This window comes from Sceloporus occidentalis, unplaced genomic scaffold, assembly GCF_023333645.1.
Source record: "Sceloporus occidentalis isolate IW3139 unplaced genomic scaffold, rSceOcc1.0.p SCAF_7, whole genome shotgun sequence".
In the NCBI taxonomy this organism is placed as follows: Eukaryota; Metazoa; Chordata; class Lepidosauria; order Squamata; family Phrynosomatidae; genus Sceloporus; species Sceloporus occidentalis.
In genome coordinates, this window is record NW_028316987.1 from 63,740,112 (window position 1) to 63,766,912 (window position 26,801).

Here is a 26,801-nt window from a genome sequence, read left to right on the forward strand (position 1 = left end):
ACAAGCACGGGTTACAAACTGGCTGTATACGGGCTGCCTGTGCCCAGCCAAGGGAGAATGCTGTAAGATCCATCATTGACAATTAAACACATGTGTATCCCATCAGGGAAAAGATGGGATAAATCGTGTGCAATAATCTCCTAAGCCTCATTTCCACCTATTCAACAGGATTTAATGACGTGGATTATATATATTGATGGAATATGTGGAATCAACAGGGGATATCAGAACAGATTTTTTTTACAGCATATTTCAAAAGAAGGTCCAAGACACACTAATAAATTGATAGAGCAGCAACAGTGATTGGGTAGTACCCTCACCCCATTTAATCGAGAAAAAAAAAATCACCTCTAATATCAAACTGTAAAGAAACTCTAAAAAGGCAACTCTGGACAATGCTGATTGCATAAGGACATTTGCAAGCCCTCCTCCTCAAGTTCAGAGTATGTTTATGTAAGGGGTAACAGACTCAAGAGTGCCACTGTGACATTTCCAGTGTGTAATTAAACATTATGTGTTAGTATTACAAAGAATAGGCAATCACACTAGCAACAGAGAAAGCAGACTTATACTCATAAAACCACTGGGCCATCTAACCTGGCCAAGTTTCCAGCAGGACTGTTTCCTAGCTCTACCTGGAGATGCCAAGTGCTGAACCTGGGACTTTACAAAAAAAAACATCCAGGAAGTGTGTTTCCCACTTTAGACAAGATAGAAAACTAATTTAGATGGAACTTTTTCTGAATTATTTGCAATTCACAAGAGCTGATATGTGGCCAAATTGCTCTTCATATTGCACATTATTACACCACAATAAGATTGTCCGAACCCTCACATTGAATCTGTGTCTCTGCATGAAGTGAAGGGGTACAAGAGTATGTAAATCTGTTACATAAACTGCAAGGCCACCAAATGTATGAGAACTGAAATCCCACTTCTTCAGTTTTAATGTTAAATTTGAGTTCTCTCTTACTTTCACCTTTTTAGCAGTTTTTAATGTCACCAGTTTATCTAGAATCATATAATCACACTGCATAATCACACTACTGAATACCTTATATTTCATGCCATCTTTGAAATATCCAACAAATTGTGTTGATTCATATCCTTGGATTTCCCGATGTTGCACAGGTTTTCCTCCAAGATAATCATCCATCTGAACTGTAAAGATTGCTGCAGCAGTACTTTCATCCTGAGAGCACTCTTTTCCTAAAATAAAATGGAACAATTCAATTTAAAGGAGCAAATTAGAGAGAGAGAGAGAGAGAGATTCAAATTCAAATTGTATGTACTATACAAATATGTTAAATTTGACACCACAGCTTCCCTCTAATGAATTATGCAAAATGAAATTTGGTGAGGAGCACAGGAGAAGATATGGGAATGTGAGAGAAACACTGTTCAAATATGTGAAGGGCTGCCTCACAAAAGAGGACAAAATGTTCTTCTGGTTTAACTCAGATCAGTGCAAGAATGGACAACTTTTAATAGTGCCAGAGACCAATCCACACACACCTTATAACCCACTATGCACTAAATTCTGGCTGCAAACCCCTTTAAAATTAGCAACTCAGTGGAGCAATTCACAGTGGGCCCATGGGTTGCATGCAGTCTACATGTTCCTACCTCTAATTTAGGGGTATTTACAGGATGGTGAATCTTGGTTGAATGTTAGGGGAAACTTCTTGATTGTAAGAGAAGCTGGACTTTAGAACCAATTCTTGGGAGACTCTCAGGGTGCATCTACACTGTAGAAATAACTATTTGACATCAATTTAAGTGTTATAACTCCATCGTAGGAAATCCTGAGATTTGTAGTTTTACAAGGTCTTTAGAGTTCTCTGCCTAAGAATGCTGGTGCATCACAAAACTACAAATCCCAGGATTCTGTAGGATGGGGCCATGGCAGTTAAAGTGGTGTCAAACTGCATCATTTCGAGAGTGCAGATGCACCCCAAGTCATTGTAGGTAATCTAGCATAGGTTGCACAGTTCTCTGTCGGATTTCTTCTAGTTCAGTTTTATACATTGAACATAAAGTTGGGCTCCATGACAGAAATAGAGTGAGATCTACTGGTACATCTCTAAGTGATTTACAGCAGTGGGTCAGCAAAGACTTCCAACTGCCAGTTTCTAACAATAACAATACCTCAAATGTCCTGGATGGCAATGAAAAGAAACTCCTTCAAGAACATATGCACCATCCATCATACTAAAACACCATGACTAACAACATCAAGGTAATTGTGTGAACAGTCATATAGAAAACAAACAGGCAGGTAAGACATCTATAGTTACCCTTTCCCTGTGAATCACATTAAAATATATTAATGAGTGGAATACTTTGTGGCATGAGCAAAAATAACATAGGCCCGGTACAGACTGCCGAAAAGCGACAGCCTGGGACCAATTTTAGGGCTCAGGATTGTGGAGCAACCGCATGGTCCCGAGCCCTAGTGCAGCGGCGGCACCATCATGGCAGTCTCCCATCCATGTGGGGCCACCATGATGACACAAGCACGGAGCAGCACCCACACGTCGTGGCATAACGCTTGCATCATCGACATGTGACAGTGCACCAATGGTGCACTCATGGCGCCGCATGGAGACTAAAAAGAACCCACTTTCAGTGGGTTCTTTTTAGTCCTGACAAAAGCTGTGCCATTTGTTTGATGCAGCCTCCATCAGGAGTAAAAACGGGCGGCTCCAGCCCACCCTTACGGGATGGTCTGTTGAGCCCCATAGACATAGTGTATGGTTCAATTCAAACATTATGGCAAACCATAAATCTGGGTGTCTAATTAGGGTATTAGGTTCACAAGTCATGGAAATGCAGGATTACATGGGAAGTTTCTTCTATATCATCAGCATTGTGGAGATTGCTCTTGCTTATACTGGAGGCAGGGAAACAAATACAGGTTGGCCAAATTCCAGGGGTTGTCATTTGAGGAGACACATTTGCTGTTCAGGAGAAAAACCATTCCAGGGCCCACTTTCCTCAGATTCTTTTTGCTCTTAAAAAATGGTATACATTCGTATAAATCCAGTTTTTAAGAAAACATCATCATTGGTATAAAACAGGATATGGTCTAAAAATGTACATGCAGGACAAATTGTGTCCCTGAGCACGGTTTGCTCTTTTAGAGAACAAATTTTCTGCAGATAGTTCCTAAGAATGTGGTATTTTCTGAAAGCATCAAACTAAAGAAATCACAAACTAAACAATTGTTGCTTTCTTAGCTACTCCTACGGCAAGTGGGAGCCACTCATTATAATCAACATGCCTAATAATGTCTGAACTGACAGATCATGGTTTGCAAAGTCCAGCAAAACAGAATCAGAAATCATGGTTTCAAGTGGGTTTGTAAACCATGATTTGTACAGACTCTGGTTTAGTCTGATAGCTTGATAGTTGAAACACCATCACACATTTTGTTCTCATGAGTCTTTTATAACCAGAGCTGTAACCATCTGATTGCTCCCTTATTGAGCTGTAAACCAGGCCATTCTGAAATGTTTCATATCAAAATGTTGCAAGACAAATGCGTGAACATTGCCCTGTCTGTTGCAAATTGTTTTGTCTCTAGCCGTTAGAATTATAGAGAACAAATTATCAAAAAGAGGTCTGACTAATGGCAATATACTCTAGATCTATAATTCTATAATCAATAATAATCTCCAGTGTTGTAACCCAATCTGATAATTTAATTTTACGTAAACTACCTGTATCTTTTATATAACCTTTCGATTTTATATGGTTTTAAGTTATAGGTAATCTTTCTATTTTATATGGACTTACATTATAGCATGCCTCACTGAGTCTATTGACTGTGAAGACTGATTGATTGATTGACACCACATCAGTCTTCTACCAATGCAAAGATTTATGCCACACTAATATCCACATGTATACTATTATGCCTTTAGTGTTATTAGGAAACTATATGAATCATGTATTTATCACTGTATTTTCACATGGAATTGTTGCAAACCTATCTTTTTCTATTTACACACACACACACACACACACACACACTTCATTTATTTCCTGAATCAGTTTGTTGTCAGTCCTGTAAGGTAGGTCTTTCTTTTCTTGTTACAATATCTGAACTGACAAAATATTGTTATGGATAGCAAACTATTTGAAGAGTATGCTGCACTACAAAGACAAGGGTGAAATGATGAAAACAAAGCAGACAAGCTGCAATGAACCATAATATGCCCTTTATCCATTCACAAGATGAATTCATTACTTGTTTTCTAAAACATGGGGTTAATCTAAACTACTGTATTTTTATAAATGAAATGGCCATGCATATATATTTTTTGTCCTAAAAGAAGCTGAGGTTGAACTCTACCAACTTGGAAGGTCCTACTCAACTGAGGATAAAAGTCCTTCTGGTGTCTACATCCCTGCATAGATCCAGAATTATCCATCCATATTTAAAACAATCTTCATGTTGTGTCTGCAGTTAAAAAGTGTCAGTAATACACAGTTCCATTATAATCTTTAATCACAGCACTAGTTATTATTTTCAGCCACATGCAAAGTGGTTGTCTTCAGTGCCAGTGATTTGTACTATGAGCAGATGTTGAAAAGAAGAGCTATGACAATTTTATAATATAAAGGACTGAAAATAAATAAAAAAAATTCTTCCTTGCAAAGAACTCTGTGCAAACACATCTAGGAACAGAAAACAGGAGATTTTTACCCAGGCACTTTTCCTGCCACTCATTTCTATGTGGGGAAGTACAAACAAAAAACAAACAGAGATTTTACACAGCTCTGAATATTCAGCTTCTATGCTTCTGACAGCAAACATAAGAGCTAGTTTTACAACTAAGCCCAGTACTGAGAGTGGCAAAACACATTAGTGAAAATGCTATCTATTCAGATTTGCCAGTAGCCTCTAGAACTATATGCTCAAACAGGAACATACCAAATTTAATGTGTGCATTATTAATTAGCATGTACACCTGGCACTGAGACGCCTGCAGAAGGAGATGATCTAGAAGGGCGGGATCTCATTCTCCACCCTGCCCCTAGCAATAAAAAAAGCTATTAAAAATGTGAATTAAACAGAAGCATTGCCATTGTTGGATGCCAACTAAAAATTGAGGAATGGTCAAACATAGGCTCCCACTCAGGACTAAACTGTACACTACATTAACTATTTAATTAGCAGTTTAGGATCATTTTCATTTTTACACTCAGGTAATACTCTGAAGGCAAGAGATCCAATCTGATCTTGGAAGCTAAACAGTGTCAGGGTTGGTTAGTACTTGGATGGAGGACCGCCAAGAAATGCCCAGTGCTGTAAACTAGATTTCAGAGGAAGGTAATGGCAAAACACCTCTGAGTATTCCTTTCCTTTAATTGAGCTATAACACACCGGAGAGAATCAAAGGTTTAAAAATGTTAAAAGAAGCATTTATATTAAGAGCATTTGCAGATGATTTAGGGGTTATTCACATAGTGAAAATAATTCAGAATGAATCTGGTTTGAATCTCTGTTGTTCAGATGCATCCTGAATGCACCCGCTTAAGTTTTTTTGTCAAAACAATAAACACTCCCCAGGATAATTGATTTCAGGGAGTTCCCCAGGTTTTTTTAAAAGATGTGCATCATCAGCAGTGTGAATAACTGCCTTGAACATGTATCAGATATGTTCAAATGCATTCACATAGTTGATAGCCCTGTGGTTGAGAAAGTGCTGCCTTTCTCCAGCAGAACAGCCGCCACTGACACCAATAAGAGAGAAAATATGGAAAGAGAGAGGAAAAAAGGGGAAAGAAAAAAGGATGCTGACCCCCCCTCGAGTGGCAAAAAGAGGATCCTCTGCCCAGCCGAGGGATGTCAGTGGATGTGGAGACAAGGAAAGGGTGAGCGCACATGTGAGCAACCAAACTGGGAGAGATGCGGAGAGATGTAGTTTGTGGAAAGACTGCAGTTCCATAGTTTGAATAACAAACCTGGAATGTGTAAGTGAGGTTATTTGCATCATTCCAGTTTAAAAAAATGACATCTGAATGACCCCCTAGTGATTTTTTGGGGAAATCATTTAGAAAATACTGATATATTGCTGGAGATACTAAAATACTTTGAAAAGGGCTGGATTTAAGATTAATAAGCAAAAGACAATTATGGCCCGAGACAGACGGACAAGAAGTGCCATCGTCAGGCCGACACTAGGGTTCGGGGGCGCACAGCATCTGCACACTCCCGAACCGTAGCGTGCGGTGGCAGCACCATCATGGCGGCCAGCCGTGCACACAGGCCCTGCCATGATGACGCAAACATGGTGCAGCATCCACACGTGACAGTGCCACACTTGCATCATGGACGTGCCACAGTGTGCTAATGGCACACTGATGGCAGCGCCTGCGCATGCCAAAAAGAACCTTATTTTAGCATATCATTGAGACATGGCAGTTAGAGCTGTGTCAAAATGCATTATTTCTGCAATGCAGATTTAGTCCATATTTCTGTTTTCTTCTATTTCCTCTTTTTCTGTCTTTTATCAATTTTGTTTGTATATTTTCTTCTTTTTTAATTCATTGGAAATCGTTAATAAAAATGTATATTTAAAAAGGGTTCAAACCTTCCTCAAGTGCACAAAGTGCTTCTAATCCAGACTGGGGCTACACAAGCTTATCTGAGTGTAAAAATAGATGCAATCTTAAACTGCACACTGGATAATTAACATAACATGAACTTTAACCCTGAAAATGCAGCTGTGTAGCAGGCACAGGTGAGGTGGAACTGGCATACTATTTGCCACAGGAACCACACCCACTCAAACAAACATTTGTAAAAAAAGACAAATGGTGTCACCAGGCTGACCCACTGCCTTTAATCAGGGCATGATTCACTTGGGGATCTTGAGCTATCAGCTGAAGTCCAATGTCCTACAAAACCTATCAAACTTTTTTTTATTTATGTATTACCATGTACTGGCAGCACTGTCAGAAACAGTGTAATTTTGGCACCACCTCCATTTCCACTGCCGGGAAGCCTCAGCCTCCAAATGGGGAGGCTTCCTGGCGGCGGAAAAAGAAGCTGTAAAAAGCGGCTTCTTTTTGCGTCGTGCTCGTGACGTCACAAGCACAGGGGGACGCTAAGCGTTCAACACGTAAAAATGGCGGCACCCATGTGTATAGGGTGCCACCATTTTTACGCCCCCATCATGTGCTAGGGGTGAGGCCAGTATGGACACTAGGTCCTCGGCCAACCCCTAGCATGTGACGGGGGCGTATTAAAGGCCCGTCTAGAACGAGCCATAGTTTGGATTAATTTGGTAAGCACCAGTGTAGCTTAGAGGTGGAACAGACAGGCAGGGAAAAGCTGCTGGAGCCTGCTTTTTCCCCAAAGCAGGTTGAAACCCCACTGTCCACTCCAGCTGCTTCTAAGGCAGTCTGAATACACACAGCCTGACGACATGGCAGGGCATCAAATTGCACCACTGTTTTGTTGTTGTTGGCCTGGTACAAATGGGCCCTCAGTGTTGCCCTCATCACGTGGTAGGGTTGCCTCGAGGTGGAGCGCCCACATGCCCCGCAACCTTAGCACGTGATGAGGGTGTAATAATGGTGTCGCCCTGTATACATGGGCACCGCCATTGTTATGTAAGCACTGCGCCTAAATCAACAGCACGGTCCAGAACCCAAAACGTGTGGACAGCAGTCTAATGGCGGCCTCCCATCCACATGAGGGCCACCACCTTGGCGTAAGCAACGTGCATCTTGGCACTCGAGACATAACTTGGCAGGCGCAAAAAAAACCCAGAACAATCGGGTTCTTTTTACTGCAGAGGGACGCCAGAGGTAAAATGGGCGAGTGCAGGCCACCATTTCGGGACGGTCTGTACTGCGCCAGTTTCACCACATAGTGGTTAGGATATTGAACTAAGAGCACAAAGATTCAGATTTCAGTTCTCAACTCAGCCATGAAATACACTGGGCAACTTGAGCCAGTGAATTTAATAGTGGAGTTGGAACTGGAACCTCAGTCTCTTTGCTCTTGTTCAATATCTTAAACTTGAGCCAGTGGCCCCATGTGGTATAGTTGTCTACACCATTGTTGGACTATAACTCTGGAAGGGGGGACCTTGAAACAGTGGTACATGCACTGGTAACCTCTCGACTTGATTTCTGTAATGCGCTCTACATGGGGCAACCCTTGTACCAAACTCGGAAGCTACAGTTGGTTCAGAATATGGCAGCAAGACTGGTCACTGGCAGCTCCAGGGCCAGCCACATAACACCTATATTGAAAGATCTGCATTGGCTGCCAATCCGCTTCCGGGCGCAATACAAGGTGTTGGTTGTTACCTATAAAGCCCTAAATGGCTTGGGCCCAGAGTACTTGGAGGACCGCCTCTCCCCATATAATCCGCTCCGCACTCTCAGGTCGGGTGGGAGACAACTTTTGAGAGTTCCTAAGGTGAAATATACAGCGTCTGTGCATAGGGCTTTTTCTGTTTCGGCCCCGCGGACTTGGAACTCTCTCCCTGACAAGCTCCGCTCGGCCCCCTCCCTCGATTCTTTTAAGAAAAATCTCAAGACTTACCTCTTCCGCCAAGCTTTCCACCACATGTCCTAATCACTATTTTTCTCCTGTGTATTGTGTGTATTGTATTGATTGAATTGTCTGATTGTTTTTTAACTGGTTTTAATGATTGAATGATGCATTTTAATTGATGTATTGTACTGTTTAATATGGGGGACTTTTGCTAATGTAACTTGTATTTTATTATTCTGTATACCACCGTGATTGAAGGAACGGCGGTATATAAATAAAGACTCATTCATTCATTCATAGGATCATAGAGTTGGAAGAGACCACAAGGCCATCCACCTCAACCCCCTGCCATGCAGGCATAGTCAAAGCACTCCCAACATGACCATCCACCCTCTGTTTAAAAACATCAAAAGAAGGTGACTCCACCAATCTCTGAGGCAGCATATTCTACTATTGAACAGCTCTTACTGTCAGAAAGTTCTTCCTAACCCCACTGGGCCAAAAAAACCCACTGATTGACCTTTGGTAAAGCACACTCTCTCCACCTCAGGGGATGGCAATAGCAACCCCCTCTAAACAAATCTGGCCAAGAAAACCCCATAATAGGCCCACCTTAGGGTCGCCATAAATCAGAAATGACTTGAAGGCACACAAAAACAACAACCTGAGCCATCCACTCTCTCCTAACAACATCTACTTCACAAGGTTTGGGGGAAAATAAGGGAGGGGGAAAACTGTGTATGCCTCCAAAAAATCCTAGGGATAAAATATAAATTAATTATTTTTTTAAAAAAAAAAATCCTGTTCTTCAAAAAGTGTGTGTGAGAGACAGCTAGTAGTATTCAGGCTTGAACAGGAGCCCTGACATCTGTCCTCAAAGGAAAACTGTAAAGCTAAATATGTGCAGGCTGAGTTTGCTTACTGGTGCACTCTGTAAATAGTCAGAAATACCCAAAGGAAAGAAAGGATGGTGCACCACACCATTCTGAATACACCTGATATTGCCTGAGTTCAGAAGCTAAGCAGGATCGGAGATGGCTAGCACTTGGATGAGAGACTGCTAACTAATACCAAGGATCTCCAGGAAAGCTGAGAAAAAGTCCTGCCTGAAACCTAGAGAGCCACCACCAGTCCAGTGAATAACCCCCAAGATATTATGAATCAGCTTCTGACACTCCTATGTAACCAGCTCAGCAAAACAGATGAATGGTACCTGCTAGATCTAGAAAGGGATGGGCCTCCCTCATTTACAGAAAACAGAAAATCAAAATCATATGTTGCTTTGGAAGGTGAGCTGCATTACTATGACATAAGATTCTTTTTTCTTTTTTTGCATTTACTGTATTTTCAAAGAGATAGCTATGTTAGTCTATTTCAGCATAAAATGATAAAGCAGGGTGAGGCGGGAGGTGTGATGAAGGAATCCAGTGTGACCTTTGAGCAAGGCACGTTTAAAGAAATTGTTCCTGGATGTCTATTTACTCTTTCATGAATGGCAGCTTTTCTGCTATGTATCATCCGGACTTTGGGATTAAGGTAAAAGCTATTTGGTTTTGTTTTTCAGTAAAGAGAGTACAGTAAAACATTTTCAAATACACTTACATATATTATATCCTAGCGTTTGCATATAAAGTAACTTCCAATCTGAATCAGTGTTCTGGTTTATTAATTAAATTGCATCCGGCTCCACTAAATGGCCAAAATCTAGAAATGGATGTCCATTTGGATACACAGTGCTTACTTTAAAAATGCCTTTCTGTTGATTGTTGTGGTGGTTGCATTTCTTCAAGTCACTTCTAACTTATAGTGGCCCTAAAGAGAACCTATCACAGGGTTTTGTTGGCAAGATCCATTCAAATGTTTGCCATTGCCTAACGAAGCTGAGAGTGTGTGATTTGCCCAAGGTCACTCAGTGGATTTTCATGGCTGAACAGGGATTCAAATCCTGGTCTTCTTAGTCGTAGTCCAATGCTCAAACCAGTTTATTTCAGTATGAGCTGCTGTTGAAATAAGTCCACTCCCACTCCCCTTTTCCCATTTTATTTTGCATTTCTTGTAATCTGGACCTATTGTTCTGGAACTTGTCACCTAAGAGTACCAGATATATTCAATATAATACCATATAATATGGTACAACACCACAATAAAACTCTTGTTACTTTTCTATTATCAAAGACATAGCCATGTTAGTCTAGAAAATCAGTAGGTACAGAGATCTTGCAGCACCTTTGAGACTGTGTGGAAGGAGTTGTACCATGCATTTGGAGATGCATCTGAGGAAGTAGGATGAAGTCTACTGTCTTTCAGTTAGTCTCAAAAGTGCTGCAAGAACTCTTTGCATACTCATTTATATTATCAGTTAGGCAGCGTCATCACTGCATTTAGTTCTTTACATAGTACATGAGGGTAGATCTCTGCCCCAAGGAGTGCACAATCTAGACCAGCATAGCCCAGCCTGGTGGTCTTCAGATGTATTGTATTACAATGGCCCACACCTCCCCACATCTCACAACCTCATGGGGCAATCTGACTGGAGATTTGGCAGCTGGAAGATAGATAAAGAGATCTCATAATATTCCTTTCTGTACTCCATGCAATATTGTTTCTGTTTACAAAACAAATGAAGTATTGAGTTCTTATATAATCTGCAACCTCTGGGACTAACCCATCTGATTTCCAAAACCATGCGTGTCCCCACCAAGCTAAATGAAAACACAAATATCCCTCCCTGCTGTTATTACTGTGTTTTTAAAGCCTGTGATGTGAACTAAAAGGAGAGAATTACTGCACAAATGTAATTGCACCCACTGGATGATACTGTACTACCAAAACCGTTAGACAGCTAGTTCAGAAAGTGCAACAAACAAGTGCAGCAAAATAAATTTGGCTGCACCTTAAAAAGGAACATTGACCAAAGCCAGCTTTTAGGATCAAGTACTCTGTCCTTCCACTTCTTTTTGAGAAATCTTTCTCTTCCATCCCTGGAAAGATTCCCCGCTCCTTCCCACTTTGAACAAGTGCTGTTTTCCAAAGCTGTATGCATCTCACTCAGCTGTAAATGAGAGGACAACAAAGCCTGTTCTATGGATTTGTCATTCCTTCCTAAGAAGATTTAGAGAAAGTTATTCACAGAGAACAACACACCATTTGGCATAGGTATCAACCTGCCCTTATTTGAAGTACACCTTCCAGACCCACCCACTCTCCAGACAGCATAGTCACTAGCTAGGGTAATATGGGTGTTGCAATCTAAAAAGTTTCCTAAGTCCCAATCATGTACAGTCCAACTCCATCCAGTTCTGGCAGTGATAGATACATCCCAGTAAGCATACTTTTTAGACTACAGCTCTCAGATGCCCCCAGCCACCATGGGCACTAGGGAATTCTGAAAGGTGGAGACAAAAAAGACAACTTTCCCAAACTATGGTCTTATGGTCCTTTCAGGGCTGATCTTAAAGTCCCTTTCCATGTCACTTCAGTACCACTGAGTCCAATGGGATTTATCTTCAGGTGAGCACACATAGGACAGAAACCTATTCTGGTTTCCTGCTGAAGGCATTCTGCTTCCCTGTTTGGCATTGTTGTTTCTGCTCCATCTGTGTTAATCTTACACACACACACACACACATCTTTGTGGTGATAATGAAGGAGAAGCAGATAATCCTTAGTCAGTATTACAGGATACTGGTGGTAGTATTCAAAGAAAAGCTTCCCCCCCAAAAAAAAACAACAACAACAATTGGTGGAGGGTTGTATGGAGGTCTGAGGGCAGCACTTAGTTGAGATTATTCAAAAACACAGATGGAGAAAAAACACAGGAATGCCAAAACAAGCACCTGTCACCTATAGCAGTCCTATTCATACTTACCTGGTGGTCAGCTCCACTAGATTCAGCAGACTGGGAAATGGCTACCACCATCAGCTATGAAAGTACCACAGCGCCAGAGCTATGAAGAATTACCCCTTGGGACTACAATTCCCACAATCCCTGAACCAGTGCCCATGGCAGATGGCAAATTTCAGGGGAGGAAAAAGAAGCCCACAAGATGGGGAAAGAGTACAGGTGGATTAAACAGGGAAGGGAGACTATTTAAATGTTATGCTGGATGATTTTAATGTGCCCTATGTTTATGTTTTAACTTAATGCGTTGACATGGTTTTATGAGTTTTAGTCTATGTTGCATCCCACTTTGAAGATGAGGGAGAGGCACCTTCCGGAGAGGACTGAGCAGACTAGGAAATAAAACTAATTATTCTAAAAAGAAGGAGAACTGTGTGAGGAGGAGAAAGAGGTACTGAGATTATAAGGAAGAAAAAGGTGAGTGGAAAAAGTAGTGGTAAAGAAGCAAAGCCTCAATGAAAGGAGCACTTTTCACACAGAAAGTGAGGATGTAAGGAAAAAGCCTTTCATAAAAAGATGAAAACTTTTTTCCCTTTTCAGTTTCCAATTTAGTGGGTTTGGGGTGTTTTGCTTTCTTTCTTGCTTGATTTATTAATTTATGTGGACGTACATTCATTCATGTGAACTCCATCCTCTGTTCCAAAGTGATGCATATCATCCCATCTCCATGAGGATTGAGGACTATATTCAATAAAGTGAAGGGCCTAAATACCCTAAAGACAGCAGACCCCAGCTGATTTTGGAAGCTAAGCAGTGTCACCCTTGGTCAGTACTTGAATGGGAAACTTCCGAGGGATACCAGGTACAGTAGGCTAGATTTCAAAGAAAGGAATCTACAAAACCACCTCTGAGGACTTAATCACACAGAAGAAAATTGGAAGTTTAAACAGGGTTTGTCCTGTGAAAAATGTGCAAGTACTATTCAATTGCAATTAAGATTTTCACACACAGCAGTCATTATCCCAGGAAAAACCAGGCAATAAACAGCAACAAAGCATTCACAGGGTTTTCCCGTAAATGATTTGTTGTTGTTTGTTGCCTGATTATTCACGGGTTAATGGCAATTTAATCAATTTTCAGTCTGACATTGTGTGAAAACCTTTATCGCAATTGTGCAGTTTCAATGAGGTATTCCCAGGATAATGGCCATTTGATCGCAACAACGTGTGAAAATCTTAATTGCAAATACACAATTTTCATGGGATAATCCCCATTTATACTTCCAATTGTTCCCATATGATAAAGTCCTAAGTCATCCTCACCTAAGCAAACTCTACATGATCTGGTAGCCAATAAGTTGACAGGCAACTGGAAGGCACTTACATACAGTCCAACAAAGTACAATAACTAAAACAAAGGACAGTACTTGCCCATTGAGAATCATTAGAGAATACTTGCCCTTTAGGAAAACATGGAGATTACTTGCTGATAGAGAAACATGGGGATTACAGCACGTACTAAAGCACAGGGCAGTACTTGCCCATAGGGAAATAGTACTTGCCCATAAGGAAACCATACTTGCCCATAGAGAATCACTGGAGAATACTTGCCCATTCCCCAATGATTCCCTATGGGCAAGTACTGTATTCCCCAATGGTTCCTAATGGGCAAGGATTCCCCAATGCTTCTCTATGGGCAAGTGTTCCCAATACTACCTACCCAGCCAGTAGTGGAGGTTGTAGAAGGTGGCGTTGTTCCTCTTGACGGTGTGGAGCACCAGGTAGGCATCGCCCACGTAGAAGTTGCCATGCAAAGGCTCCGGGACTGGCACCAAGTCCAGGCTCTCGATCCTCCAGATCTGGAGCCCCGGCTTCTGTCCCGCGCTGGGGAACTCTTTGTGGTAGAGTTCTGGCGGAGCCATGGCTGGGGAAGAGAAGAAAGTCCTCCTCAGGCAAAGCCCTGCTCCTCCGGCTCTCCGCAAAGTGGCTCTCCAGCCGAGGAAGGAGGCCAGCTCCCTGCCTGCCTCCCTCCTCCGCCCTCTTTTATGGGCTGCCTTCTTCGCCTCAGGACCCAAAAAGGCGGGTCTTGGGGGGGGGGGCTTGGTTATGGACGCCCACAAACTCCAGGGGTGTGCTGTTGTGTTGTTGTGTGCCTTCAAGTCCCTAAGGCGACCCCCTCATGGGGTTTTCTTGGCAAGGTTTCTTCAGAGGGGAAATCTGCCTTTGCCTTCTTCCCCTGAGACTGAGAGAGTGTGACTTGTATTCCTGGGACTGGGTTTGTTGTCCTCCTGTGTCTTCAGTTTTCCAAGTCAGGCAACTCTGAGACAAACTTCTCATGGTGTCTCCTGAGCAAGATTTGTTTGCAGGAGGTTTTCCCTGAAGCTGAGAAAGTGTGACCTGTTGTATTTCATGGGATTGGGTTTATTGTTCTTGTATGTCTTCACTTTCCCACGTTTGGCATCTCTCAGGCAAACTTGTCATGGGGTTTTCTTGGCAAAATTTGTTCACAGAAGAGTTGCCTTTGCCTTCTTCTGAGGCTGAGAGAGTGTGACTTGCCCAAAGTCACCCAATGGGCTCTTATGGCAGAACTGGTATTTTTATTAGGTTTTAATCCATGTTCATTGCTGTTTTTGTGTGCCTCCAAATTGTTTCCAATTCATGGCAGCCCTGACTTGGGGTTTTAATTTCCTGGCAAGATTTCCTCAGAGGAGGACTGCCCTTGCCTTCCTCTGGGGTTGAGAGAGTGTGACTTGCCTGCGGTCACCCAATGGGTTCTTATGGCAGAGCTGGGATTTGAATGACTGTGTTTTAGTTCATGTTCGTTGCTGGGTTTTGTGTGTCTCCAAGTCATTTTCAATTTATGGAGATCCTAAGGTGACCTTGTCCTGGGCAGGTTTCTTCAGATGAGGTTTGCCCTTGCCCTCCTCTGAGGCTGAGAGAGTGTGACTTGCCCAAGGTCACCCAGTGGGTTCTTATGGCAGAGCTGGGATTTGAACCCTGGTCTCCAGAGTTGTCATCCAACCAACCACTACGGTGACTGGCAGAAAGGAAGAAGACTGGACTTGTAATACTGAGGAGGGAGGAGAAGGAAGAGGAAAGTGCTCCCTTCTTTCTCAAAGGCTGCCTGTGTGTCAGGGAACAAGGGAGACTTTTGAGTTGCCTCCCTGCAGGAAACCACCTCAAGGCAGCAGGGCTCTGCCAACTTGGCTTCTCAATCCCAGCTTTGTGTGTGGAAAGAGGCGGCTCAGAAAATGCTCTTCCATGCCTTGCTGGGAATTTTCACTTTTAAAAAACCTTGTTGCCGCAATGTTTGTTTTTACTTGTTTTCTCAATGTCAGCAAGGTCCTTGCTGTAATCCATCTGGAATCAATTGAAAGTGTGCCTGGCTCTCTGGAAGCAAAGCACTCTTGGTTGGACTCCCTGCTGGAGCCTAAAAACCCACTGGGTGACCTTGGGCAAGTCACACTCTCTCAGCCTCTGAGGATGGTCACGGCAGTCTGATAAGTAACTTACTATGCAGTGATTTGAGTGTTGGACTAGGACTCTGGGGATCAGGGTTCGAATCCTGGCTTAGCCATGAAAACCCAGTGGGTGACCTTGATCACACTCTCTTTTCAACTTTCCAACCTATTTTAAAACTGGACAGCTCTCTCTCATATACACTCTGTCCACACATGTTAATAAATTAATGCACCAGCAAAGCAGTACCGGCTCAGAGATATATGCCATTTAGACTGGACAGATTAAAATATCTCTGCTTCAGGAGAACAACACTGACCCATCTTTAAAGGTTTCAGTTCTGCCTTTCAAGCAAATTATTGCCTGGGTGGCTCACAAAATATTATCTGATCTGCAGTCTTCATTTTTGTTGTATTTCAGTGTACTAGATTTGTTGTTCTTGTATTCCTTTGAAAAATTTCTACCTCATGGCATCTCAGGCAAACCTGTCATAGGGCTTTCTTGACTAGATTTGTTCACAGGAGATTTGCCTTTGCCTTTCTCTGAGGCTGAGAGTGTGTCACTTGGCCAAGGTCACCCAATAGTTTTCCATGGCCAAGTAAGGATTCACATCCTGGTCTCCAGCATCCTAGTCCAATACTCAAATCATTATACCATGCTCACTCTTTGAGATGTTGTTGTGTGCCTTCAAGTATTCAGTGGTAAGTCTTTACACTTCAGGATCTTGTCTAGCTCCCTACCTTCTTCTGATTTCTTGACTGCAGTCTCCATTCTGATTACTGACTGAACTAAGGAAAGGAAACTCTTGAACTATATTAGTCTTCATCAACATAGCCATGTTAGTCTGAAATATCAGTATGCAAAGGGATCTTGTAGCACCTTTGAGACTGAGTGAAATATATCGTAGACAATGAAGAGGATGAAGACAACATCTTCATTGACTAAAGTGATGTAAAACATCTGTGGTCATAATTTTTCCTAATGTTCAACTGTAAACCTGCCTTTGCACTTTCGTCCTTGACTTTCTCCGGTAATAGTTCAAAGTCTTTGCTATCTTCTGCTAGTATTATGGTGTCATGAGCATACTATCTTGAATTGTTAGTGTTCCTTCCTCCAGTTTTCATGCCTTCTTCCTCATAGTCTAATCCTGTTTTACTTGTGATATTTTCAGTGTACAAGTTAAATAGATATAATGATAAAAGGCAGCCTTGTCTGACCCTTTTGCCAATTGGAAACCATTCCACTTCCTTATATTCTGTCCTGACATTAGCCTCGTGTCCCGAGTACAGGTTACACATTGGGACAGTCAAATATTGTGGCACATCCATTAGTTAAGAGCAAGCCACCATTTTTCATGGTCTACACAATCAAAGGCTTTGCTGTAATCGATAAAGCGTAGACTAATTTTCTTCTGAAATTTGAAATAATTTCAGAAATTAGAAATAATATTTCTTTTGAAATAAATAAATAGTGTGTATTTAATGCATGTTATGGGGTTGTGACTGAAAGTTGTATGCCTTCCTGAGCATTTCATACACACTATGTTAATAAACATCTCTGTACGCATAAAATAAATAGATCAATAGATAAACTTGATATGAGATGGAATGTGTCTTCTAGATCAATGACTGCAAGTAGGGTAGCCAAGAAAGATGTAGAGTGCATCTTTCATGATTGAAAAGCCTCTTAGCATTCTGCTATCCCTGCTACCACTCCCATTATGAGGCTCCCAGAAGACCTGGGCTGCCAAGAAGGATTTGAAATAATGCGGTAGGAATTTAGCATTCTGCCGTACCTGCTACCACTCCCATTATGAGGCTCCCATAAGAAGTGGGCTGCCAAGAAGGATTTAAAATAATGGGGTAGGGATTCCTTTTCCTATACCAGATCTTAGAACTGATAAAGGAGATATTGGAGTGGAGGCAAGTTCAAACTTCTCCATGGGGCAAGTGCAAGACAATTTTCTGCCCAAGATGGAATAGCAAATGCACCCCTCCAGATATCAAGATACACACCATAGTCCGCCAAGAGAGGAGCTTCACTCTGCCATATGGTAGGGCCAGACTCCATTCCTCAGCTCTGAATGGATTAATGGATAGATAAGGACATGGTGGCTCAGTGGTTAAGACACTGGCTCTGATGATTGCAAGACTGACAGATCAACAGATTGAGGCCCAAGCTCTGTCACTAGTCTCAGCTTCTGCCAACCTAGCAGTTCAAAAGCATGTAAAAGTGCAATTAGGTAAATAGGTACCATTTCAGTAGGAAGAGAACAGCGTTCTGTGCAGTCATGCTGGCCACATGATCACAGAGTCGTCTTTGACAACCCTCGCCCTTTGGCTTAGTAACAAAGATGAGCACTGTCCCCTACAGTCAGACACAGCTCAACAACTTTGTCAAAGGGGAATACCTTTACTTTTTAGAAGACAAGTATGCAGTACAAAACATTTTGCATTCTTTTGTGCAAATACACAAATATTGAGAATTGCTGCACAATGTGCAATACAGTGGTATTTGCTGGGGTTATGTTCCAGGACCACCAGCAGATGCTCAATTCCCATTAAATACAATGGCATAGTAAACGGTGTCCCTTATATAAAATGGGAAAATCAGCATTTGCTTTTTGGAACTTACCATAGGTATTCAACTATAAGTCGAGAAATTTATGCCCCAAAAGTGACCCAAAAAACCTGGGTTGACATATACATGGGGCAATACTGTAATAAGGCTTGCCCCTTGAGCGTCTTCCACAGCCCAGCTGTCTCTTGAAGGGAGAACTGGGCTGAAGAAGGACTTAGGAGGGAAATGTTTGTATCCCCTCCTTCCTCAGCCCTGCTGTCCTCCAGATGTCCTCTGAAGCGTGAGCCAGACTGAGGAAGAGCTTGGGAGGGAAACTTTTGCTTCCCCTCCTTCCTCAGTCCGGTTGTCCTCCAGATTTCCTCCAAAGGGACAACTGGGCTGAGGAAAGGCTTGAGAGGGAAATGTTTGCTTCCCCTCCTTCCTCAGGTCTTCCAGGGGACAGCCATGCTGCAGAGGGAGGAAAAGGGATACCCTCGACTTATCCTGAGGTCATATCAACGTCCTTAATTTTGGCCCCAAAACCTGCCTTGGACTTATATACGACGTTGACTTATAGTTGGGTATATATGATATATATTTTGGGAATCTTTGCAAGCCATGGATGCTTGAATCTGCGAATAAAAAATCCATGAGTATGGAGGGCCAACTTTAACGGAGTACATTTCCCATTGTGACTAGTAAGGCCCTGTGCAGACAGGCCTTAAAGGCCAGCTTGAGAGTGTAGTCGGGGCATGATGCACACCCTGACTCCACCCCCAAGGTGGTGTGACGCCATGTGCCGCTCCACACGGCACATGGCATCACAGCACTCCTCTGACACTGCATCAGCACAATGCAGCCTCAAAGGAGCACTGCCAAGCCACACCACCACGGCTATCATGCTCTTTGCAGAGCGCAAAAAGGAGCCACTTCTTGTGGCCCTTTTTTTCACCCTGCAAAGGACAGATTGGGACTGCGGCATGTAGTTGCTGCAGCCCCAATCTGGCTTTAAAAGGGGCGGCTGGAGGCCGCCATTTGGGGGCTTTCCGCACAGCCCCTAAGTCTCAAAGCTAGTGAAGAGAAGCAAATGTTCAAGCTGGCTGGAGGCAGGAGAATTTTCTCTCTTCTTACCACCATTTTGCCACAACCCAAAGTGATCTGCTGTGCAAAGAAGACAATGTCATCCGAAAACATTTTGCTTCCTGAAGCACAGCCAACTCTAAAAACTCTTGCTGCACCAATCAAATACTACATTGTACTCTCATCTATCCCACACCTTAACAGTGCCATCTAAAGGAGATTTCTTTATCCTGGAAAGAAAGCTCTGGTTACATATCTCCTCTGTCTCCCATTAAAGTGGCAAAAATTGTGATGTGGCACCTTTGTGGTTCAGAAATGTGGCAAATTAAGCCTGCATAGTATTAGTATAGATTAGCAGGACTATACAAATATGTTGTTGTTCTTTTACATCCATTAAATATGGGGCTGGTGTAAAGGCAAGCTGAACAGAAACCTAGGGGGTCATTCCCACTATGAAAAAAAATGAATCGCCAATCGAATTATATGACCCTTGTTCCCATTTGAAATTGGTTCTGTTCCTGATGTGATCAATTACAATTGCAATACAGTGAGGCAAAGGCAAAAGAACCAGTTTTTTGAGGAAGCAGTTTGAAAGAGGTTCTTTTAAAAAGAATCGATTTTGAAGTTCCTTAAACTGGAGAAGGAGGATGGGGAGTGACTATAGCAGAGGGGTGTTTACCCCTGACAGATTCACCATTTCACCACTGTCACCATTACTGACAGATCCACCATCCCACCCCCAGTGCTAACTTTTGTTTTTTTAAAATAAAATTGGTCAAATTTTCAATAGATTGATTTTAAAACTACTTGAAAAGTTGCAAAATAAATCTACCGCAAGTTCGATCAGTTTTATTTTTTTAAAAAATAAAAAAACTATTGTCCTCTTCTTCATCCTCCTTCTCCAGCTTCACCTCCCTCTTGGTCCCAGGGCTCACCTCCCTCTCAGTTCCTGGGCTCGCCTCCCTCTCAGTCCCCAGCCTTGCCTCCTTCTCCCAGTGGCCAAATTCCCAGCTGGGTGGCTTGGGGGAGTTCTTTCCCACCTCTAGGCTGCAAGGGCTGGTCCTGCCAGGTCCAGGGTGCTCTGGGAGCCCACAATCCAAATCCCTCGCTGGCCATGGAAACTTAAGGTGAGCTTGGGAGGGTCACACTCTCTCAGCCTCAGGGGAAGAGAAAGGTAAACCTCCTCTGAGGAAATCCCTCCCTCCCAAAAAAAATCCAAAATAAGTCCCCAGGCGGGGCTTCCTGGGCTGCCGCTTGCATCACTGATGATGCACAGATGATTGGCGACCAATTTGAAGTGGTGCAGCTAGTGAGAGCGACAACCAGGGCAAAAATAAAAGCGATTATAAGGGGCTAAAAAAGATCCACTTTCATAGTGGGGACTACTCCTCTAGCAAATTGATTCCTCAATTTGAAGTAAAAGCACATCACCGATCAAATTAAATGGTAATGAACAATAACACACACTGAAAGAGTGCCATAAGACACCTTAAAGATGAATAGCTTGATTGTGGCCTTAGGTGTTGAGGAGTAGAATTAGCATCATCCAATAGTAATATGTGTGTCTTTAAAATACCATGGGGTTGATGTATGTACTATATATGTATCTTGCAATAGACTGAAATGCCTGCCTCTCTTGTGACTTGCGGTTGGACAACAGTCCAAGAATTAACTTGTGGTGTAGTGGTTTGAGCGTTGGACTAGGACTCTGGAGGCCAAGGTTCAAATCCTGGCTCAGCCATGGAAACCCACTGGGTGCCCTTGGGTAAGTCACTCTCTCTCAGCCTCAGAGGATGACTGGCAAACCCCTTCTGAAAAAATTGGTTCATCACAGCAAATATTTGCCTTTTGCCCATGTCCAAGACATACTGAAATAGACACATCTGATCAAAATGTGAAAGAAAGTTGTACTCGGCAGTTAAATGACACCAGCATCACCTTTTCTTCAGTACGATGGGTTGTGCTCAGCCGATATACCTTACTGCCAATCAAATGGAGGATAAGATCCTATACACTTTTAGCACAGTTTAAATATACAGCAGTGTAGCTGCACCAGATCCTACAGTTGTGCACCTAATTGTACAGTGGATGTCAACATCTTGAGCTGATCTGTTACACATTGGCAAATGAGCTCCCCATCCACAAAGTCAAAAATGGGAATGATGACTGTGTATCTACTTACCAAATGTTTAGCTGCATTTTCACAACCTTGCACAATTATTTTTACACTGGTGTCATGCCCCAGTGAGATTCCAGGCAAAATGCTTTGCTCATTACAATCAAGGGTCAGGTAGGAGAAGGAATATATATGTTTGTGTATGTGTGTGTGTGCATGCCTTCAAGTTGCCTGTCATTCTATGGCAATGGAAGAAGTTCATAGGGTTTTCTTAGGCAAGTAATACAGTGGACCCTTGTTATAGGCTGGGGTTTGGTTCCAAGATCTCCCGTGTATAACAAAATCCATGGATGCTCAAGTCCCATTAAATACAATGACATAGCAAAATGGTGTCCCTTATAAAAAAAAATGGAAAAATCAAGGTTTGATATTTGAAATTTATACTTTTTTGGAACATTTTCAAACTGTGTATGCTTGAATCTGTGTATAAAAATCCGTGTATAAGAAGGGCTGACTGTACTATTTTGCTAGTTCCATCTTCTGAAATATAGCTTACAGCACCTGGTAATCATTAGTGGTCTGCATACAAGTATTAACCAGTTCTGATGCTGCTTAGCTTTCAAGATCAGGTGGGATCTGGTACCTTTAGGGTATTTAGACTAGCAACAGTCAATATAAATATTTTCGTCACATATACTGCCTTTTTTCAAGAATTCAAAGCAGTTTACAAATTAAAAGAAATACAATACAGTTAAAATATGCATTAAAATGAAATTAAACTATCAATATAATTAAAACAATTCTAAATGATTGTTATAATCTTTAATTGTATGATTTAAAAACACATACTACTGTATGATTTCAAAAAAAAAAACACAATACTATTTTAAAAAACCCTTCGTTATAAGGATTCAGTTCTCAAAAACATATTGGAATAATAAAGCTTTTCTCAGATAAGGCTTAACAGATCAAAACAGCAGTTTGAACTGTGCACGAACAAATACTGTATTGCTACCTGAATGACAATATTAGCGCAAAAAAAAAAAAAATACTTGCTAAACAGCTTCAGAATTTAATCCTACGTACGCCAGCCTGGTGCAGCTGCTTGAGCATTGGACTATGACTCTGGAGAGCAGGGCTCAAATCCCCACTCAGCCACGAAACCCACTGGGTGATCTTGGGCAAGGCACACTCTCTCAGCCTCAGGGGAAGGCAATGGCAAACCTCTTCTGAAAAAAACCTGGCCAAGAAAACCCCATGATAGGTGTGCCTTTGGGTTTCCATAAGTCGGAAATCACTTGAAGGCACACAATAACAACAACATACACAACACAGGGGTAAACGCCATCAAATTTGTGGGTGGATATGCACAGGGTTGTCCTGTCAAAGGGAAAGGCTAACAAAGAGAACAGGTAAATTATGGCAGTTATGGAACATGCTATATGAGAATATTCCCAGTTCAGAAGCTCTTCCTTATCCTTTTGTAAAAGATTGGCCTGAAGGAAAAAACAACAACATGTTTAGACACATGTAGAAAGAATGTTGTGGCACCTTAAAGATTAGCAGATTCGTGGGGGTCTAAGGTTATATAAAGCAAAGGTTACTTAGAAGATGTAACAAAGATCTTTGTGTAAGTTCCCCTGAAACTCTTCTTATGTGTTTCTTGTTAGAGACTAAACATCCCCTTGGAATGTACAGGACAGAGAAATCTGTACTGTCTTATGCACTTTGCTCTCCCACTGCAAATGTGGGATTGCAATACGCAATCGCTGGCATCTCATTAGAAGCTGAAATATGTTTCACTCAGAAAGTGAAAGGTAGAACTCCACCCTGCCCCCAGTATCCGGAAATTTGCTCAAGATGTACAACTTGATGGTATGCTTGGCTTGCTAAGCATAGGGGCTTTATTGAATACCATCAGTGTACATGGGGCTTTACAGAGCAGTTGAGGATAGGTCCCTCCCCTAAGAAGGTGACAGATAAAAGACAAACTAAAATAAAAAACAGTGGAAGGAAAAGGCTATGGAGGCAGGAGGTAACAGAGGAAGAATGTGTGGTTGTCTTTCAGTAATAGACTCTGGAAGATTATCGCACTGGGTTCTGAGAACGTTCTCATCACGTGATGAGAACGGAACGCATTTGAGTATGGAGATTATCGCACTGCGTTCTGAGACCGTTCTCATCACGTGATGAGAACGGAATGCATTTGAGTATACCGCACGTATGTGTTCCAATCGGGTTCTCAGAATGCTTAAATGTGTTCCAGATGTGTTCCAGGAGGGTACAGATATGAATGTGTTCCCAGAGAGCTGAAACGTGATGAGAACGTTCCAACAGAGGTGTGTGTGATATTCTTATCTGTTCTCAAATCCGTTCTCTCATTCCTCCGTCTCCTGATTGGCTGAAAGAATGACAGGCAGGGAGGGAGGCAGGCAGGCGAGCGACTGCAGTGAGGGAAGGTGTGTGTGTGTGAGGGGGGAAAGAATGAGGGAGGGAAGGGAGGAAAGTTGGGACAAGTGAGAGAAGAGGAAAGAAGGGAAAGAGAGAGAAAGAGAGAGGGAAACAGGGGGGCCAGAGCAGAGAGCAAGAGGGAGAGGGTCTGGCTGCTTCTGCGGGGGCCTCTAGTGTCATGTCCAGCGGGGCTCCTGTGCTGGCAGCCTGCAGGAGGCAAGGATGGCAGGAATGCCCAGGACCTTCTCCTCCTTCCCTCCAGGAAGGAACCCACAAAAGCTCCTCTGTTTGGAGCAACACACAAAAGCAAGCAAACAACTCCCAGAATTCCATAGCAAAGAGCCAGACAAGAATTAAAGCGGGGAGGGAAGCTCACAGGCCCCACCTGGAATATTGTGTCCAGTTCTGGGCACCACAATTCAAAAAGGAGCGTGTCCAAAGGAGGGCGACTAAAATGGTGAAAGGTCTGGAAACCATGCCCTACAAGGAACGACTTAAGGAGCTGGGGATGTTTAGCCTGGAGAAGAGAAGATTAAGAGGTGATATGATAGCCCTGTTTAAATATTTGAAGGGATGTCACATTGATGAGGGAGCAAGCTTGGTTTCTGCTGCTCCAGAGACTAGGACCCGGAGCAATGGATGCAAGCTCCAGGAAAAGAGATCCCACTTCAATATTAGGAGGAACTTCCTGAGAGTAAGGGCTGTTCGACAGTGGAACACACTCTTTCCTCAGAGTGTAGTGGAGTCTCCTTCCTTGGAGGTCTTTAAGCAGAGGCTGGATGGCCATCTGTTGGGGATGCTTTGATTGTGATTTCCTGCATGGCAGAATGGGGTTGGACTGGATGGCCCTTGTGGTCTCTTCCAACTCTATGATTCTATGATTCTATGAAGGCACACATTACATGCGCGCACACACAGGAGGCAAAAGGCTGACAAGCAGCCAAAATGGGGAATTGTGATGACAGCAGAGGACTCTTCTTTTCTAACCGGTTTAAAGAGCTGCTATGGCTGCCGGGGCTCTGCCCTTGGCCCAGTCCCCTCCCTGGCAACTTGCTTTTCTTCGGCTTGAAGAGACCTGCATGGAGCTCCTCCTTCTTCCCAGCCTTGCAAAGGAGGTTTGGGATGTAACTTGCAAGGCTCATCTCTCCTCATTTCTCTTTCTCCCTGCCTTCCTCCCGATCCCTCCTTCTTCCCTCCCTTCCCTCCCTCCTCCTTTCCCCCCTCTCTCTCACACACACACCCCTTCCCTCACTGCAGTCGCTCGCCTGCCTGCTTCACTGCCTCCCTGCCTGTCATTCTTTCAGCCAATCAGGAGACGGAGGCGGCCTTGGTGGAATATGTTCTCGGAACGGTTTCAGGAATCGCTGTGCGGTAAAATGCAGTTCTGATCACGTTCAGATCACGTTCTAGTTTACTAATGCAGTAATATCTGTTCCAGGAACGTTCTCATCACGTGATGATAGGAACGTTCTCAGAACGCAGTGCGATAATCTCCTATACCACACGTATGTGTTCCAATCGGGTTCTCAGAACGTTTAAATGTGTTCCAAATGTGTTCCAGGAGGGTACAGATTGAATGTGTTCCCCGCGAGCTGAAACGTGATGAAAACGTTCCAACAGAAGTGTGTGCGGTATTCTTATCCGTTCTCAAATCCGTTCTCTCATTCCTCCGTCTCCTGATTGGCTGAAAGAATGACAGGCAGGGAGGCAGGGAGACAGGGAGGCAGGCAGGCGAGCGACTGCAGTGAGGGAAGGTGTGTGTGTGTGTGTGTGAGAGAGAGAGAGGGGGGGGGAAGAAGGAGGGAGGGAAGGAAGGAAAAAGGGAGGAAAGGTGGAACAAGGAAGAGAAGAGGAAAGCAGGGAAAGAGAGAGAAAGAGAGAGGGAAAGAAGAGACCAGAGCAGAGAGCAAGAGGGAGAGGGTCTGGCTGCTTCTGCGGGGGCCTCTAGTGTCATGTCCAGTGGGGCTCCTGTGCTGTCACAATGCAGGAGGCAGGGATGCCCAGGACCTTCTCCTCCTTCCCTCCAGGAGGGAACCCACAAAAGCTCCTCTGTTTGGAGCACCACACAAAAGCAAGCAAACAACTCCCAGAATTCCATAGCAAAGAGCCAGACAAGAGTAAAAGCGGGGAGGGAAGCTCACAACCTGAAGGCACACATTACATGCACACACACAGGAGCAAAAGGGTGTCAAGCTGCCAAAAAGGGGAAATGGGATGACAGCAGAGGACTCTTCTTTTCTAACCGGTTTAAAGAGCTGCAATGGCTGCCTGGGCTCTGCCCTTGGTCCAGTCCCCTCCCTTTCCCTCCGCTTGAAGGGACCTCCATGGAGCTCCCTTAAAACCCAGGCTGCCAAGGAGGGGACTCTGCCCTTGGCCCATCAAGTTACATAGGTTTTATCCTATTTTCTTCGAACATATGCCAGCATATGAAGCCCCAACGTTTTATAGGGACTTGCCTTCCTTCCCTCCCAAGAGAATCCTCGGACTCCCTTCGGAGGGAAGACAAGCTGGGGGGCGGGGGCGGCCAGAGTCCCTAGGCTTACTGAAATCCCCCACCTCCCTTCCCCTTTGGGTCTGCATCTGGGAGAGATTTTAACCTCCGTTTTTGGATTGATTCCTATGGGGAAAGAGGGGAGAGAGAGAGATGGCAGGACATCCCCATAGCCAAGCAACCTCTGCCTCCCCAGATGAAGACCCATAGGGCTCTCTGCTCTTTTTTAACCTCCGTTTTTGGATTGATTTCTATGGGGAAAGAGGGGAGAGAGAAAGATGGCA

General features: G+C 43.3%; 1 protein-coding gene across 2 annotated transcripts in view; it reads right to left on the minus strand.

The window, feature by feature from the left end:
• The window catches only part of LOC149309849 (scinderin-like), a 79,656-nt gene extending 65,312 nt beyond the window's left edge, over positions 1 to 14,344 (minus strand). For both annotated transcript variants that reach the window (XM_089533147.1, XM_089533146.1), the window contains exons 1-2: positions 14,082 to 14,344; positions 1,055 to 1,209 (exon numbers count right to left, since the gene is read on the minus strand). In XM_089533147.1, the coding sequence (XP_089389273.1) occupies positions 1,055 to 1,209; positions 14,082 to 14,283 (357 nt within the window). In that variant the 5' untranslated portion in view covers positions 14,284 to 14,344. The remainder of the gene's footprint in view (positions 1 to 1,054; positions 1,210 to 14,081) is intronic.
• Between the last annotated feature and the right edge of the window lie 12,457 nt (positions 14,345 to 26,801).